Genomic DNA, 19,140 nt, shown 5'->3' with positions numbered 1-19,140 from the left:
AGGGGAGGGGGGTGGGAGGATGGGTTGGCCTGGTGGTGGGTATTGAGGAGGGCACGTTCTGCATGGAGCACTGGATGTTATGCACAAACAATGAATCATGGAACACTTCATCTAGAACTAATGATGTAATGTATGGGGATAAGAATAAAAAAAAAAAAGAGGACAGTTAAAAAAATAAATAAATAATAAAAAAAAAGAACATAGGAATTGATGGTGATTTCCTTACTATGACTATAAGGACATACACATGTACACATTCACATACACACATGTAGACACACCTTTGTCCTAAAGCCAGCATCACATTTAATGGGGTAAACTTCAGGTATTTCCACTAAGATCAGGAAGAGGTGAGTATAATCACTACCTTCACTACTATTTTCTATGTACTGGATGTACTAGCAATACAATTAGACAAAACAAATCAAAGATATAAGAACTGGAAGAGAAAGACAACTGTATCTACTTGGGTATGAAATGTTTCCTAAGAAAACCTTAGAGAATCATTACTAAAGTGACCTCAAAGACAGTAATTAACAGGATATAAAATGAATGCACGGAAATCAACAGTGTTCATATACACAAACACTAATTACTTAGAAGATAAAATAGTAGAGTAAAATAGCAGTGACAATACCAACAAAAGTGGTATAATATTTAGGAATAAGTATAGCAAGAAATGTGAAAAAGTTAATGTGAGGAAAGAGTGAAAATACTCAAGAAGATAACAAATGTAAAACTGACGCAATACAAAAAGATTCCTTGTTGTTGAACATCTATATATCATAAAGATGCCAGGTCTTCCCAAGTTAATTTAAAAATTTAACAAAAGTCCAATAAAAATGCCAACAAGTATTTTTAAATGAAGCTAAACAAAAGAACATAGAAAACTGTGAATATCTAGAATAATACTGAAACAGAAAAGCTACAAGGCACTAAGCATCACCAGATATTAAAATACATTACAGAACCTCAGCAAGTAATGCACTACTATAATTATGAAACATAATTAGACCAGAAGGATTCAGTAGGAAGTACAGAAATGAACTCAAGTACATATGGAAGTTTAGTATATGATAAAGGTGATGTCTAACATCACTGGACCAAATTTTTTTTTTAAATAGTGTTGGGAAAACTGGAAAATCATTTAGAAAATGATAAAATTGGGTCCATACCTCTTGTCATATAAAAGAATAAACTCTAAATTAGTAAGAGATTTAAAGGTAAAAAATGAAACTATACAATTAAATTCATATAAAATCTGTCTGTAGAACAAGGTTATTAACCATGACTCAATATCCATAGCAAATAAAAGACTGATAAATTTGACCACATTAAAAATAAAAGTTTCACCTTCTATGTGGCAATGAAATATCACAAGTATAATCACAGGACAAGAGGCAAATTGAAAGAAAATATTTGCAAAATCTGTAATAGATGAAGGGCTTATATAACACATATTTAAAGAACTCTCCAAAACTGAGGGAATAAAAAAAATTTAAAAAAAAAAGAAAAATGGGCAAAAGACATGAGCGGATAATTCACACACATACACACAAAAATTATTTAAAACTAGCCCTTTTTGATTTTGGCAAAAAGGAATACAATGCTGGATTTACACTTCTACTGCCCCTGGGAAACTGGTTAAAATGAAAGATACAAATGTTTTTGGATACTAAATAGGCAGCACAAGATTGAGATCCTTGAGAAAATGGGGATAAAAAGATTAGTTGAATCCCGCAGATGCCTCAGCTTTCTGCTTGGTGATAATTCCAAACTCAGGAACAGGAAGGGAAATCCTAACAATCCCGCTGAGACAGTGACTGAGTTCAGAGAGCCTCCTAAAGAGCCCGAAAATCCAGAGAGGAGTTCAGAAGAGGGAGCTACAAGGCAGGGGGACCTCCAGAAAAATCTGCTCGAGGATCTCCTTATCTGTAGTATAAAAGGTGGAGCAAAGAACCAATGAGGAGTAGGGAGAAGAATAATTCCCAGGGCTCACAAAGAGCTGGGAGTTGAGTTCTGACCAACCAGAGTAAGTCCTCACATGGAATTCCGTAGAAATAACAGAACTTCACAGCACAGAAGTAGGAATAAACTATCCACAGAGAATAGGCTACTATAGACTCATCTTAGCAAAGCTTAAAAATAGCTTCAAAATGAACATACTGTCTCCAAGACATTTAGCTTAAATATACAGACAAAAATAGACCAAAAGAATGGAGATGATATATAATGCAAACACTAATCAAAAGAAAGGGGGTGTAGCTATATTAATATCAGACAAAGTGGATTTCTGAACAAGAAATATTTTAGGGATTAAAAACTCTTGTTTTATAATGATAAAGGAGACAGTTCATAAAGAGGACATAAAAATCCTTAACATGTATACCAGTAATAGAATTTTGGAATTCTATATATAATTCTATTCAATATACATGAAACAAAAATTGATGGAAATAAAAAGATAAATCCATAATTATAATTGGAGGTTTCCATACTCTTTTCAGTGGGGATGTAGGAAATTTCAACACTGAACCAACTGGACCTAACAGACATTTATTAAACACTCCACCCCAAGACAGACAACAGAATACATATTCTTTTTAAGGGCTCATGAAATATTCAGTAAGTTAGCTCATATGTTGAGGCATTTAGTAATTCTCAATAATCTTAAAAGTACAGAAATCATACAAAGTAGTTCTCTGAGCACAAGAGAATTAAATTAAGATCAATAGCAGAGAGGAATTTAAAAACTTCCAAATATTTGGAAATTAAACAACATACTTCCAAACAACCCTGGGGTCAAAAAACAAATTACAAAGGAAATTTAAAAAATATTTTGGAGGCACCTGGGTGGCTCAGTTGGTTAAGCATCTGCCTTCAGTTCAGGTCATGATCCCAGGGTCCTGGGATCGAGCCCCGCATCAGGCTCCCTGCTCAACGGGGAGCTTGCTTCTCCCTCTCCCCACTGCCTGCAGCTCCCCCTGCTTGTGCTCTCTCTGTCAAATAAATAAATAAAAATCCTTAAAAAAATATTTTGAAGTTAAATATAAAAACAAAAGAAATAAAAATGAGTATTACAAAGATCAGTCATTTCCCAGTTAAGAATTAGCTTGGCATTTAGTCAGAAGACTCATATTGTTAAGATTTCAATTCCCTCAAATTAATCTACAGTTCAACACAATCTCAATCAAAATCCTAGCAGGTTTTTGGGCAGAAATTGACAAACTGATTTTAAAATATTATACATGGAATTGCAAAGCATCCAGAATAGTTAAAAATAATTTTGAAAAAAAGAACAAAGTTGGAAGACTCCTATTACCTAAGTTCATGACCATGAAAGTGTGATATTGACTGTATGATACTGTAGTAGAGAATCCAGAAGTAGACTCATTCATAGACGGTCAATAATTTTGACAAAGGAGCCAAAGCAATTCACTGGGGAAAAGATGTTCCCTTCGACACAGTGTTGGAGCAACGGCACATGTATATCTTCCCCTCCCCCCCAAAAAAGAGCCTTGACCCTTACCTTGCACCAAATACAAACCTGAAATAGATCAGGTATCTAAATATGAGAGTTCTATAAAACCCCTTGAGGAAAACTTACGAGAAAATATTTTGTGATCCAGGCTTCAGATAGAAGTAGCAGAAATGATAAAAGAAAAAAATCATAAATTGGGTCTCATCATAATTAAAAACATCTGCCTTCTGAAAGACAATGGTAAGAGATAAGGTAAGCTACGGATGAAGAAAGTATCTGCAAAGATCTGACAGAGGTTCCTGTCCTTAAAACATAAAGCTCTCTTAAAATAAGGCAATCTGATTTAAAACTGGGCACATTTGATTCATCAAAGAAGACAAAAGAGTGGCAAATAAACACATGAAAGATGCTCAGTATCATTAGTCATTACATAACTGACGCAAATTAACACTACTAGATATGACAACACATCTACTATAACGGGTAAAATTTTAAAAACTAATGAAACCAAGTGGTGGCAAGATGTGGAGAACTACCCATCACTGGTGGAAATGTGTAACAACAGTACAATCGCTCTGAAAACCAGTTTGGCTGTTTCTTTTAAGTCAAACATACACTTCCTTATGATTCTGGAAATCCCACTCTTAGTTACTCACCCAGAAGTTGTTAAAACACGTATCTGCATAAAAACCTTTACGTGAATGCTTTTAGCAACTTTACTAATAATTGCCCCCCACACTGGAAATAACATCAATCTCCAACAGGTAAACAGATAAACTGTAGTGGTTGTCAGTGGAATACTATCTATCTTTAAAGAGGAATGAACTACTAATGAACCACAGCATGGGTAAATCTCACAAACATTATGGGAAGTGAAAGAAGCCAGGCACGAGGGAATATAGCCTATAATTCCATTTATGTGACATTCCCCCAAAATGCAAAAACTATTGGGGCAGAGATCATTGTCAGGGGCCAGAGGCCAATGTGTGGCGAGAGAAGGGGACTGACTGCAGCGGGGAGGAGAGAAAGTTTGAGGATGACAGGAACACTCTCTATCTTGACTGTGGGGGCGGTTATAAGACATACATGTGTCAAAACACAACAAACTGTAAGGCAAAAAGGGTGACTTTCACTGTTTGTAAATTATACTTCAATAAACCTAACCTTCAAAAAGTATGCAGACTTTTAAAGAATTTTAATATATATTGCCAAATTGCCCTTCCATTAACTTAATTTCTTCTCCTACTCCCATTTAATTTCCATTGCCCCTGGCATTCTACAAGGGCCGGCACCCTCATCAGCCTCAATATCATCGAATTATTATTTTCGGCTTTTCCAATTTGGTAAGTTCTTTTAAAATGGTACTTCACTGCTTTTATCTGCATCTCTCTTTTTTCCAGTGACGGTGAACTTTTTTCATTCATTTCTGACAGCTATATTTCTTTTGTGTTCTGTTCATTCCTTTCAATCATTATTTTAAGAAAATATTTGGTGTTTTTTTCTTACTAATTTTTTGGTTTGCTATATATATCCCCAAATATCTTTCATAAACATACTTTCCAGTTTCTCATTTGTCTTTCTTTTTTCAATTTTTTATTTATTTTTTAAGATTTTATTTGACAGAGACAGACACAGTGAGAGAGGGAACACAAGCAGGAGGAGTGGGAGAGGGAGAAGCAGGCTTCCCGTGGAGCAGGGAGCCCCATGTAGGGCTCAATCCCAGGACCCTGGGATCATGACCTGAGCCGAAGGCAGACGCTTAACGACTGAGCCACCCAGGTGCCCCTTTTACAATTTTTTAATATAGACATTTTAAAATGTGAATTTCTCAATATTTTCTATTTTTTCTTTTGTACCATTACTTAGAAATTTCTTTCCTCATCTAGAGTTCAGTTAAATATTTAACCATGATTTTTAAAATTTTTTATAGACTCAATTTTTTCACTTTCTAAATCTGTCTGATAGAGTGGCTACTAGCCACATGGAGTTACTTAATTTTAAATTAATTGAAATTAAGCTTTTTCCCTGCATTTTCTTCTGGTTTTATGGTTTCAGGTCTTACATTTAAATCTTTAATGGGTTAAAGATTTAATTTTTGTATATGGTGTAGATTAAGAGTCCAACTTAATTCTTTTGCATGTCGCTTCCAGTTTTCCCACCACCATTTACTGAACAGACTATTCTTTTCTCATTGTATATTACTGGTGCCCTTGTCAAAGAGTAGTTGATAGTATGTATGGCTTTATTTCTGAACTCTCTATTCTGTTCCACTGGTCTGTGTCTGTTTTTATGCCAATACCACACTGTTTTGATTACTATAGTATTGTCATATGGCTTGAAATCAGGAAGTGTGATGCCTCCAACTTTGTTCTCAAGATTGCTTTGGCTATTCAGGGTCTTCTGTGGTGCCATACAGATTTGAGGATTGTTTTTTCTATTTCTATGAAAAATGCCATTGGAATTTTGATAGGGAGAGCTTTGGGTAGTATGGATATTTTAGCAATATTAATTCTTCCAATCCATGAACATGGGTTGTGGCAGTGATTGTTTTTCAACTGACACCAAAAGCACAGGCAACAAAACAAAAAATAAACAACTAGAATTACATCTAACCAAAAAGATTCTGCCCAGCAATGGAAAACACCAACAAAATAAAAAGGCAAGCTACCAAACTGTAGAAAATATTTGCAAACCCTAGATCTGATAAGGGGTTAATATCCAAAATATATAAAAACTCATACAACTCACTAGCAAGAAAATAACCCAATTTAAAAAATACACAAAGGACCTGTGTAGTTATTATTCCAAAGAAGATACACACATGCCCAACAGGTATAAGAAAAGGTGCTCAAAATTATTATCATCAGGGAAATGAAAATTGAAACCACAATGAGATATCATTCAATACCTGTTAGGATGGCTATTAGAAAAAAGACAAGAGCTAATCAGTGTTGGTGAATGTGTGAAGAAGAGGGAACCCTGTACACTCTTGGTGGGAATAGAAATTGGTATAGTCTTTATGGAAAACAGTGTGAAAGTTCCTCAAAATCGCACTATTGTATGATCCAGCAATCCAACTTCTGGGTATATATCGAGAGGAAAAGAAATCATTTTCTTAAAGAGATATGTGCACTCCCATGTTACCACAGCATTTTTCCCAATAGCCAAAATATGTAAATAACCTTAGTGGTCACTGGAGGATGAATGAATAAAGAAAATGTGGTAGATACAGGCAATGGAATTATTTGGCCATAAAAAGAAATATGCCATTTGTGACAACATGGATGAATGTGGAGGACATTAAACCAGACACAGAAAGACAAATACTGTATTATCTCACTTATATGTGGCATGTAAAAATGTGAAACTTACAGAACCAGAGAGTAGAGAAGTGGTTGCCAGGGGCCTGGGAGGGGTGGGGGGGAGAAAATGGGGAGATGTTGGCCAAAGGGTATAAACTTTTAGTTAGAGGATGAATAAGTTCTAGGGGTCGAACATACAGCATGGTGCCTAGAGTTAATAATGCTGTGTACCTCAAATTCACTAAGAATAGATCTTAATGTTCTCACCACAAAACAAAAATAACTATATGAAGTGATGAATGTGCTAATTAAATTGATGATGGTCATCACTTCACAACATATTATATGTTAAATCATCACTTCGTACATGTTGTACAGCCTAAATATATGCAATTTTTGTCGATCATACCTCAATAAAGCTGGTGGGGAAAAGCAAGCTAAAACTGAAAAAATTAATTAAAATTAAGTTAGATTTAAAATTCAGTTCCTCAGTCACACTAGTCACATTTTTAAAGATTCTTTTAGAGCAGTTTTAGATTCAATTTTGGTAAATTTAGAACAATTTAGGTAAAACTGAGTGGAAAAGTATAGTGAGTTCTCATATACCCACTGCCCCCACCCCCCGACAATCTCCCCCCACTATCAACATCCCATACCAGAGTACTGTTGCAATGGATGAACCTACACTCATTACACAGCGACACATCATTATAACCCAAAGTCTATATAGTTTACATTAGGGTTCACTTTTGGTGTTGAACATTCTATGGGTTTTAAAATGTAAAACAACATGTACCCACCACTGTAGTATCATATAGAACAGTTTCACTTTCCTAAAAATCCTCTGTGCTCTACCTATTCATCCCTCCCTCCCCTCTAAACACTGGCAATCAATGATCTTTTTCGCATCTCCATAGTTTTGCCTTTTTCAAAATGTTGTAGAGTTGGAATTATACAGATTTTTACTTAGTGATATGCATTTAAGGTTCCTCCATGTCTTTTCACGTCTTGACTACTCATTTCTTTTTAACATTGAGTAGTAATATTGCGTTGTTTGGATGTTCCACAGTTTATTTATCCATTCACCTATTAAAGGACATCTTCATTGATTCAAGTTTTAGCAATTATGAATAAAGCTGCTATAAACATGTGTGTAGGTTTTTGTGTGGATATAAATTCTCAATTACTTTGGGTAAATACCAAGCAGTGTCACTGCGGATCATATGTTATGAATATGTTCAGTTTTTATTTTATTTATTTTTATTTTTTTTAAAGATTTTATTTATTTGACAGAGGGAGAGACAGCGAGAGAGGGAACACGAGCAGGGGGAGTGGGAGAGGGGGAAGCAGGCCTCCCGCGGAGCAGGGAGCCCGATGCGGTGCTCGATTCCAGGACCCTGGGATCATGACCTGAGCCGAAGGCAGACGCTTAACGACTGAGCCACCCAGGCGTCCCTATGTTCAGTTTTTAAAGAAACTGTGAAACTGTCTTCCACAGTGGCCGTACCATTTTTCATTTCCAGCAGCAAGGAATGAGCGTTCCTGTGGCTCCACATCCTTTTCAGCATTTGGTGGTGCACTGCCCACATCTCAAGTGCTTGACAGCCACGTGTGGCTGACGGCCACTGTACTGCACAGTGACACACAGAATACTTCCATCATCAGAGAAAGTTCCATCGGAAATGCTGCTCTGTTTAAAAGTTACGTGTTTATACAGTGAAAGAGGAGCTAATGTGACTTTTAATTTTTTTTCTCTGCAAAAATCCATCCCTTCTCCCACTGGATTTGGATGGTTCTTTGTTTATAGTCTCTCAGAAGTTCAAATTTCAGCCACTTAACTATATGTCCATTAACAAATTATTTAAACCCCTCTGAGTCTCAGTTTCCCCATCCTAATTACTTCTTAGTTTAGTGCATTAAATGAGATAAACAAGGTAAGATAAATCACAACACGTTAATCCTCATTTGTAAACTCTTCTCGATTAGGAGTTTGATTTTTGAATGTCTCAGTATGATACTGCGAGGATTCTTCCTGGAAACAAAAGCTTAATACTGTACTTACCCGATCAGGATTTCTGTAACCTAACAGTAGATTTGCTGCTTTTATATCACCATGAACATATTCATTTTCATGTATATATTCCAGTACATCCAACTATGAAAAAAAATATGTAAGGTTATATTGATATTTATTTCAAACTCATGATCAACTTCAAACATTTTGAATATAGAATAACACATATTTTTTTCATAGTAACAATAGCAAAGTGACATATTCTATAATTATGTATTTATCTATTTATCACAGGTACCGGTCACTTAATCCTGGAAAAAAGTTGAATAACATGATCCCCAAATATCAAGTGTTTTAATTAAACTTCTGAGAGAAGGAAACCAAGATTCAACAGTGCCTATGCCTACGCCCCTGACAGCCTGGTTGGCCAAATCACCCTGTGCAAAGAGGAAAAACACAATAAAATCAGAGATCCAAAATAAAATAATCATGAAGTTCCCTCAGCAGTTCCTCACCCAACCAATGATTATAAATCAAGTTTTGGAGACCCCAGAACAAAACACCATGTCCATGAGCACATTGAAGGGCATTTTCCCTCTGGACAGTAATCGAAAATACCTTAGCTTCATCTTTGAAGCCCTTGAGCCTTGCATGTTACCTACACCCAGTGCTCAATAAACATTTGCTGGCTGGCTAAATGGATGAATGGATGAACGGGAAAATTAACGAGTTCTATCTGCCACATCCCAACCTGGCATGAGCAGTTTCATTCTATTTAAAATGGAAAAAACAAAATGGAGCTTGGGCAAACCAAACACAAACAAGATAAGACAAATATGTGGTATAAACAAAATGTGTGCATGGGTGCTATTAAGATTTCATTGCTTCTTATTTGGCAAAGTATATATTATTCATTGCCATAGTAATTACTGCCACCATCCCAAACTCATACTAAAAACTTTATAGCACCCCCATACCATCACGTGTTTAGTATGGAAAATAATATATTTTGCCACCGTTTGCATTGTTATAAATATAACCGACAAAAGAGAGGTTATTCTTATACCAATGCAAGCTTGTTCTGATATGTAAAACAAAGCTGTGAGGGGAAAAAAAATCAGACTGTAGAACCAATGCCTAATTGAGTTTGTAGTGCCAAACACAGCACATTCTGTCACTTACAGAGCCCACTGTTATCAATTTCACCAAAATAGCCTCTACTCTAAATAACTGACATTTCTAGGGCAATAATCCTTCATTCTCTGATAATTCCACAAAGGGCAACGATTTGTATATTGTAACAAGTAAATAATCTGAAAATAAGGCATGTGAAATAAGTCATTCATTCTTACCACTCGGATACCTAGCTGCAGGACAGTTGACTTTTTAAAAGTACCATTCTGGTCTGAGATCTTCTGTAAATCTATTCCTAGTCTTTCCATTACCATAAATCTGTAACTATAAGAAGAAGACGTCAAAAAGAGATCTTAAGATAGCAATGCTTGAAACTGCCTATTTATGAATTTGAAACAAGGAAAAACACCCCCAACCCAACAATGAAGAATACTGCAATCTGAACCATTAAAGAATGAAATGTACATTAATAATCTTGCTGTTCTTTTACAGAAAGATACTAGTCAGTATTTATTCTGCAGTTAGTTTCTAATAGAAGGGAATGCTGTGCTCAAACACTCAGGCTCAGTCATAGGTCATGAAAAGAGAATGCTCTTTCATTTTTATTTCATCACCCTCTCACTATATGACCTTGAACAAATTATTTGTCCATACAGAAAATTTTATTTATATTTGTTTCTTGACCTTATAAGTCATATTTTACTTTCTCTACACACTTATAAACCTGACTTTAAAAAATGTACTTCTTTTCAGAGCGCTTGGGTGGCTCAGTCGGTTGAATGTCTAACTCTTGGTTTTGGCTCAGGTCGTGATCTCAGGGTCATGAGATCGAGCCCCGCGTCAGGCTCTGCACTCAGCGTGCAGTCTGCTTGAGACTCTCTCCCTCCCCCTTTACCCCTCCCACCCATACTCCCACTCTCTCTCTCTCATAAATAAATAAATAAATCTTTTTAAAAAATGTACTTCTTTTCTGTTTGTCACCTCTGCCCCTTTTCTTCCCTTCACTTACATGCCCACATCAGCCCCTAGTCTACATTTGTGTATACACGCATGAACACAGAAATAAAGGAATTTTTGTCTTTGTTTTACAAAAATGTGATCTTATTCCATGCACTTTTCTGCATCATACTTTTCTCATTAGTATCTCACTGAAACCCTCCCACTATACCTCCCAACTGGTATAGCTCTAACTGATTTCTTTAATGGGCTGCATAATATTACATGGTATGGATACACCATGATCCACTCAGCCACTCAGTCCTCTATTAGCAGCCCTTTACTTTGTTTCAAGATTACTGATCATTCATTTTGTTTTTATTGATAGCATTTAAACACCATTTGAACAAAGCACTGACCACTGAGCCTATTTCCTCACCTAGGGAAAAAGACATCACCTATCTTAAAAGGCTATTGGAAGGGCAAGATGGGGTACCTAACAAACTGATTTTTTTCTCTTCTAAAAATCACTAGTCAATTATTTATATGTGGTGATTTAAAAAAAAAGTTTCTATAAAATTTTGTTGTGCCTTTTCTCAAGAGACAAAGCTTAATTACATCTCCTCTCTTGTGTATGGAGTAGACTTAGTGACTTGCCCCTAGCAAAGAGACTATAGTGGAAATATGTGACATCACTGTAAGATTCGAAATAAGGCAGAGAAAGACAAATACCATCTGATTTCACTCATGTGGAGTTTAAGAAACAAAACAGATGAACATAGGGGAAGGGCGGGGGGAAGAGGGAAGCAAACCATAAGAGACTCTTAATGATAGAAAACAAACTTAGGGTTGATGGAGGGGAGGTGGGCAGGTGATGGGCTAAATGGGTGATGGGGATTAAGGAGGGCACTTGTGATGAGCACTGGGTGTTATATGTAAGTCATGAATCACTGAACTCTACTCCTGAAACTAATATTGCACTGTATGTTAACTTTATTTTTTTCAAATTTTTATATAAATTCTAAAGATTCAATTATAAAAAGGCTGTGGCTTTATTCTTGAATGCATGCTCCTATGTGTGCATGTGCTTTTTCTCCTTCTCTCTCTCTCTCTTTCAATTATTTGCGCTAGGGGAAGCCAGCTACCATGTCTTTGTAACACTGAGGCAGCCTGCTGAGAGACCTATTATTGAGAGGCCTGGGGAAGTGAGGCCTGTAAATAATCACATGAGTGTATTTAGAAGCAGATCTTCTTAGGCCTGCCAACAGCCACACGAGTGACCTGGAAACCAGATCCTTCCCCAGTCAGGTCATGAGATGACTGCAACCCAACAGACAGCTGACTACATCCTCAGAAGTCCTAAGCTGGAACCATCTGGGGAAGCCATAGTTTCCATGGGTAACTTCCATGTTGGTTACCCATGGAAACTAAGATGATAGTAGTCTGTTGTTATACGCTACTATGATTTGGGCAATCTGTTATATAGCAAAGATATTAGAGCACATAAGACACAGTCATAGAATACTCAATTATAATTCCATTTTACCTTCTTCCCTTGAATTCAGTAATACCGGATCCATAAAACAGAGGAATTCCTAAATAATCAAGTTGTTTGAGTTCTATCCAGTTTTTGACTACAAAGACAAATTTAACAGGAAAAAAGATATATATATTTTTAGAAATGTTATTTCTTACTTTTACATAGATTCTAGAAGTTATTTAGCTAACCTAAACAGAAATCAGACCTTTCTAGTAAATGTTTTAAAGAATCAAATATATCTATCTAGTGGCTTCAAATTCTATTTACCACTATAATTAACATAAAAACATATACAGAAATTTTAAATTAAAGCAATTATAACCAAAACAAAAGTAGTCATGGTCATAAAATGCATTAGCATCATATACACAAGTGTTTCTATTCATGAAAAAAATTCATTCCCTTATATGTTAAATTTTAAAATATAACATATGTTCAAAAATTAAAATAAAATGAAATAGAACATATGTTAAGTACCAAAGAATCAGTAGAGAGATGGCTTTTTCTTTTCCATTACTTAAAAATTTGAAGCCATGGTAGTTGAAAAAATAGAAATTGGGCAGAAAAATCATCTTACTATGAAATTGTTATACAGAAACTGCTTTGATTAAATTTAGTTTTAAAAAAATCAAATCCACTGAAACCGTCAGGTAGCTTACCTTTTCTACCATATATGTTTAATGTGTAAACAATCAAGTTTAATGGATTCTATTTGTCACCCTGACATAGTTTAAGCAGTTGTAAAGACCATTGTCATACCATTTAGAAGGTTTTATTAAGGAAAACAAAGTTAATTATTGAGCTAGTCTCATCATTCTTTTTCTTAAACATAATGCAGAGGACCTTGACTATTATTGTTTTTATTCATATTAACCTCTTGAAAGCTCTACGTAGTCCATCTATCTATATTGTGCAGTGTTTACAAAATGCTTCTGTTCTTCAGCTCTGCTCACATTCATTTCACATTCAATTCCTCTAACTGGGGGTTCTTACATGTGATTTCCAGCTCCAGTTAATTTCCCAACATTCAAGTTTGTAACACTTTTAATTTATGGTCTACATCATTTTAATGTTTAATCACTTCCACATACCTTACACTAATCCATTCTATGGCCATTCCTTTTGTTTATATATCTACTGCCCATTTTAATATCTTTTCCTTACAACCTTTGACACCAAATGGTTTCCTACGAAAGAAATGATTTCATTCTATCTTTTATACTTAGAGAACTCTTGGTAGCTTAGACCAACAACTTGACATTGTACATAAAGTAGTAGAAACAATTTTGATTTGAAATATATAACCCACTATGTATATAATATCAACATTTACATAGCATCTATCTTACTTTTATATAATAGTTAATTATATTACAATAATATTTTAATTGATAATAATTTTCCAGAAGGCCAGAAAAAAGAAAAATATTAATATTCACTTTAGCATATATATACATATATATGCATATGGAAGTAGCCTGCTTTGCTAAATTTACTTACTATAGTCTTTTTTTGCAGCTCTTTGATAAAATTTAAGTTCTGAAAATAATGGGCCATTTTCTTGATATTCCTATAAAAGAATAATTAATTTTATTAGGAAACAATAATCTTAAAGATAGATTTGATATTTCAACTGTGAAAATATGAGTATACATTCATAGTATATAAACAGTGCTTGAATAATTTATTATAAAACAGGCATCAAATTTCCACAAACAATCTCAGAAAAGCACTAAATAAACTTGGAGAATCTCATGTTTAAATTTAATATACTGGTAACGCTATCTCTACACAATCTTACACATGAAAGTAGTCTTCTTACGGAAAAAAACTTACTAAAAGCACTGAGAAATGTATATACACAGACATTCAATGTCTACCAACATGGACATGAGGGTAGATACACTGCAGACTACCATGGGGTTCATTCACACATGACACCTTTACTAAGTAACGACTGTATTTCATTCATTGTACTAGGCATAGGGGATACAAACAAAAATAAAACCTCATCCTTGCCTTAAAGGACCTTACCACTTAGAGTAAAGAGGAAGAAAGGGAAGAAAGGAATGGAGAGACAGCTAGATAGGATATAAAGATGACAAATGTCAACACAGAAGAACAAAGTTCTCCAGTCTTTACATTTTAATAATGTGAAAATATACTATAACACTACATTTATTGATAAGTAAAATTAAAAGCTAAGTTAAAAACTGTTTTTACAAAGCTACCAGGAATAAAGTAGAAAACAAAAAAAGTGAAATATATATGAAATACAAATTTAAGAGTAATACTTACCACTTTTACTACATGTCTTGCATCTTTACCCGGTTTATTTGCGGGGAAAGCTGCAGAACAAAACATAGGGTGGAAGAGAGAAATAGTCGTTCCCAATTACTGAATTTCTACTATGACACTGTGCTAAGCATTTTACTTATCTTCACTTATTACATCCTCCAGAGAACCTCTTCTGGTAGGTATCATCTTCATGTTACACAAGATACTACTAAGGTTCGACAAATTGAATAATTTGCTCACTAAGAAGTGCAGACTGGGGACTGAAACTCAGTCCATCTGACACCATAGCCCACACTTTGCCATAAACCATATTCAAATATTCAAACATGGAAAGCAACAGATATTAATCACACAGATCCAAATGTAGGGGGAAATATTTTCTGGATATGTAGCATTAACTAGTATATGATAAACAGTAAAATCTACTGATTCAATTTTACTAAATTAAAATCTATGACAGTTCAGAAATGGAAACTGATACATCTTTTTTTTTTAAAGATTTTATTTATTTTTATTTGACACAGAGACAGAGATAGTGAGAGAGAGAGCATAAGCAGGGGGAGTGGCAGGCAGGCAGAGGGAGAGGGAGAAGCAGGCTTCCCGTGGAGCAGGGAGCCTGATGTGGGGCTTGATCCCGGAACCCTGGGATCATGACCTGAACCGAAGGCAGCCGCTTAACAACTGAGCCACCCAGGCACCCCTGGAAACTGATTCATCTTAACTGGAAAGTTCAAAACAATTTCTGTGTGGCAAAACTCTAAAATAAATCAAGAGAGAATGAGAATAAAGTCTTTTAAAAATCATTTTCTGACCCTGGCAATCAATGATCCCTACATTAAATAATATGTATCTCCTAAAAAGCTCACTTCAAGTTATCTAACTTCCTTTTTATTATTTATCATTTGCATTTTTAAAAATTTCTTCTTTATTCATTTATTATTTAAATAGGCTTCACAGCCAACATGGGGCTCAACTCACAACCTCGAGATCAAGAGTCACCTGCTTTATCAACTGTGCCAGCCAGGTGCCGCTGCATTTTAGATATAGTAATCAAACTTCTGATAATTTCACTGTTCAAATTTTTAGATCAAATCAATCCTTTCATCTATACTATCTAAATTATTAAAAAGTTATGGTTTTCAAATCTTGATAAGTTAATGTGTGTATTTATTTGTACTATGAAAGTCTAGAATCTTGTCATTCATCTCTTAACTCTTCATCCATTCATTCCTTCAACTAACCAACAGTTATTTATCATGAGGCCAGAACTTGCAAGGCACTGTTTCAAGTGTTAGTAGGATGTTTAACGGAAAATGAAAGGAAGGAAGGTAGAACTACTGTTGAATATGATTAAATGTTAGCACCTAACAGATGGAGAACAAGATCAATTCTTCAAGTATATTTTCAGTATGTTTCTCAGACGCCATCCTCTTATGACTACTACTAAGATTTCTCCATTGATAACTAAGATAACTCCATCAGCTTTCCTCTTTTGCACATGATAGATATTTAAAAAATCATAAATTTACCAAAATATATTAATTCCACTTTACAGTCGAGCCAACTCACGCACAACTTTCTTAACCGTTTTCCAAAAATTTTTATGTCAGCCTGTTATCAACCATTTGAAAAAATTATTACTTCAGTGCTTCTTGATATGATATAAACTGTGAACCCAGAGCTCTTTCCAAAGAAACTAAATGTATTTATATCAAGTAATTTTGACCTTTTAACCTTGATGCATGTAAAGTCATTCCACAGTCACCCATACAGTAGTCCCAAGGGAACTACAGGAGGGATGGATGATCCATATCTAAGGCAAGAAAAAACTAAAGAGAGTGAATATAGAAGAAGGATTCCAGTCCTGTTAGAGAAGAAGGGGTAAGAAAAGCCTTTCTTCCCACCTCTGGCAGACTATTTTTACTAGGGTGGTGCCCAAGCCTGGGGAGAAACTGCCCTGTCCTAACCCCGGTCCACTTAGTGCAGTACTAACTCTGGGCAGGGGTCTTTGCTTCCTGAGGTAGAAGTTGGTAGAAACTTCCTGCTTCTCGTCTAAAAGCAAGTGGCCCCAGCAGCAAATACATCATCAAGCCCAACAGATGCAAGCAGAAAAGCACAAAAGAAAAATTGGTGGTTTCAACTAGATAAATAACTTATTTGGGTGCTAATGGGAAAAGAGATATTTAACCAGTGCAGTGGGCTACTCCTTGCTGATTTCAATGAGTATAGCCCTACTACTTTATAGCCTTTCACATTATTTCACATGAACATAACTATGTGTTGACAGATACTCAAAACATCCCACACTTGTCATCTGATAGCTATATAATATTCTCCATAAACTTCTAAGTTAGATTATATTTGAGGGCCTAAATCCAAAATCAATTGACTAGAAAGCTCTTGGAGATGGATGATGAACAAATAAATTGTCCTCATTATCACGGAGGTCTCTTTATAGTAATTAATCAGTTAATTAATGAAATATTTATTTTCTACTGTAAGCCAAGCCACATTCTATCTAGTGAAATTAAAAGATAATGGAAAACAGACATGGTATCTGCTTTTACAGTCTAATGGAGAAATCGGACATTCATTAAATACTCATACACAAGTGCAAAACTGTAATTATAATAAATGTAAAAGGGAGAGGTAGACAGTAATAAGCAAATATATAATTTAATCTATATAAAAGGGAATTATTGAGCAAGAATAGTTGGAGAAGTGATGATGGGCCAGATGTAAATCTAGTTAATAATTTCTGCCTAATGAAAGGTTTTAAAAACTTGAGGTGTAGTTGGAGGATAGGAAACACATAATTAGATTTGCATTCTGAACAGATCACTACACCACAGTGTGGAGAACACTGAAGGGGAACCAGAGTAGATACTGACCGATCACTAAGGATTTAATTTTGATAGACCGGAGGAAAGAGGACTATAGCTTGGACTACACTATCAGTGGTAGATAAAGAAAAATGAACAGATTCCAGAGATTTCAGAAAGTGAAACTGTTAGGACTTGATAAAGGAGGGAAAGGGATCTTGTTTGGTAGGTTACTGCTGATTAATCTACTCAGGGTTGAAAAGAATGATCAGAAACAGTGATAGTCTTGAAGTTATAGCAGTCTCACATCTTCATTTAAATTTCTAACCAGAGGTCTGATGAGCTGCTAAAAAATGCATATTGCACATATAAGATATCTGCCCTACTAGCACTTTTTTCTCTTCATTGGGAACTCTGCCTGCTTTTTCCTTTGAGGAACCGAACTGCCTTCTTCCCATGTGGATCTAGTAGGGCTGCTTAACACAGTATACCTGCCCTTACATCTCAGAGTTGGGCAGATGACCAAACCTGGCCAATTGGAATATACGAGCCCATTGGCCACAGTAGCCAGTTCAGAAAGAGCAACATGCCCCAACTAGGCAAAAAGTTATTTCCTAGGATTTGAAAGTAAAATGCTATGTAACAAAAGGCCATAAACTGTAAGGATACCAAATCCTAGAAATTACTTTCCCCAGCTAAATGGAAAATGAAGTCTGAAAATCAAATCCAACACTGAAAAAAGTAAGGGTAAAGCAGGAAGAGAGAAAGGGACCTGTTGACCTTGCTTAAGCTCTAGACTACGCACACCTGAAGTCAGAAAAGCCCTATACTTCTGAGTTATAAGAGTTAATAAATCCCCCCTTTGTTTAAATACTTTTGAGTTTCTGACACTGGCAGCCAAAGACTTACACAGAAGGCAACTAGAAAAGCTAAAATATGATGGAGTCTGATAAAGAATGTTAATAAAGTAGTGCAGTAGATAAACCAAAAACCTTCTTCTATAAAATAAACAAGATGATGAATATAATAAATCAAACTTTCTTATAAATGAAGAGTTGATCTGGTTAGATAGATAGATAAATAAATAAATAGGAAGCCCAAAACAAAGAGAAATTGAAAAACTAGAGGGAAATGTACATGAGCATTAATGTTCTAGGCTGTGCTGCAGGCCCGAAAGAGGCTGCCTACTCTGGGTAGCCAAGGATATTAGTGTTAAAGCTCTCCTGGGAAAAAGACAAGTCCTTGGGCCTGCAATAGGCAGAGATTTGAAGTTAAGTTGGCCACATAAAGTCAAATTTTCCAAGGGCTACATCTTCAGTAGTGTGAAACATTAAAAAAAGAGAGAGAGAGAAATGGGGAGATGAGGGAGGGGAAGAAAAGGAAAGAGGGGAAGGAGGGTGAGGAAGGAGAGGGAAAGAATGAAAGTAAGAAAGAGAGATTTCACCACTGTCAAACACAGAAAGAGAAACAAAAACAAGACAGAAGAAAGAGAAATTAAGGAGTTGATCCCATTTACAATTGCACCCAAAACCATAAGATACCTAGGAATAAATCTAACCAAAGAGGCAAAGAATCTGTACTCAGAAAACTATAAAATACTCATGAAAGAAATT

At 35.4% G+C, this 19,140-nt stretch overlaps 1 protein-coding gene across 5 annotated transcripts in view; it reads right to left on the bottom strand.

Annotated features, from left to right (window-relative positions):
- VRK2 (VRK serine/threonine kinase 2) overlaps positions 1-19,140 on the bottom strand; it is a 113,310-nt gene that overhangs the window by 54,725 nt on the left and 39,445 nt on the right. For all 5 annotated transcript variants that reach the window (XM_081833572.1, XM_081833571.1, XM_081833574.1 and 2 more), the window contains exons 3-7: positions 14,706-14,755; positions 13,908-13,977; positions 12,414-12,501; positions 10,150-10,255; positions 8,846-8,938 (exon numbers count right to left, since the gene is read on the bottom strand). In XM_081833572.1, coding sequence (XP_081689698.1) covers positions 8,846-8,938; positions 10,150-10,255; positions 12,414-12,501; positions 13,908-13,977; positions 14,706-14,755 — 407 coding nt within the window. The remainder of the gene's footprint in view (positions 1-8,845; positions 8,939-10,149; positions 10,256-12,413; positions 12,502-13,907; positions 13,978-14,705; positions 14,756-19,140) is intronic.

This window comes from Leptonychotes weddellii, chromosome 10 (genome assembly GCF_054177405.1).
Source record: "Leptonychotes weddellii isolate Sample4059 chromosome 10, ASM5417740v2, whole genome shotgun sequence".
NCBI lineage: Eukaryota > Metazoa > Chordata > Mammalia > Carnivora > Phocidae > Leptonychotes > Leptonychotes weddellii.
This window is presented reverse-complemented; position numbering and strand designations above follow the sequence as displayed.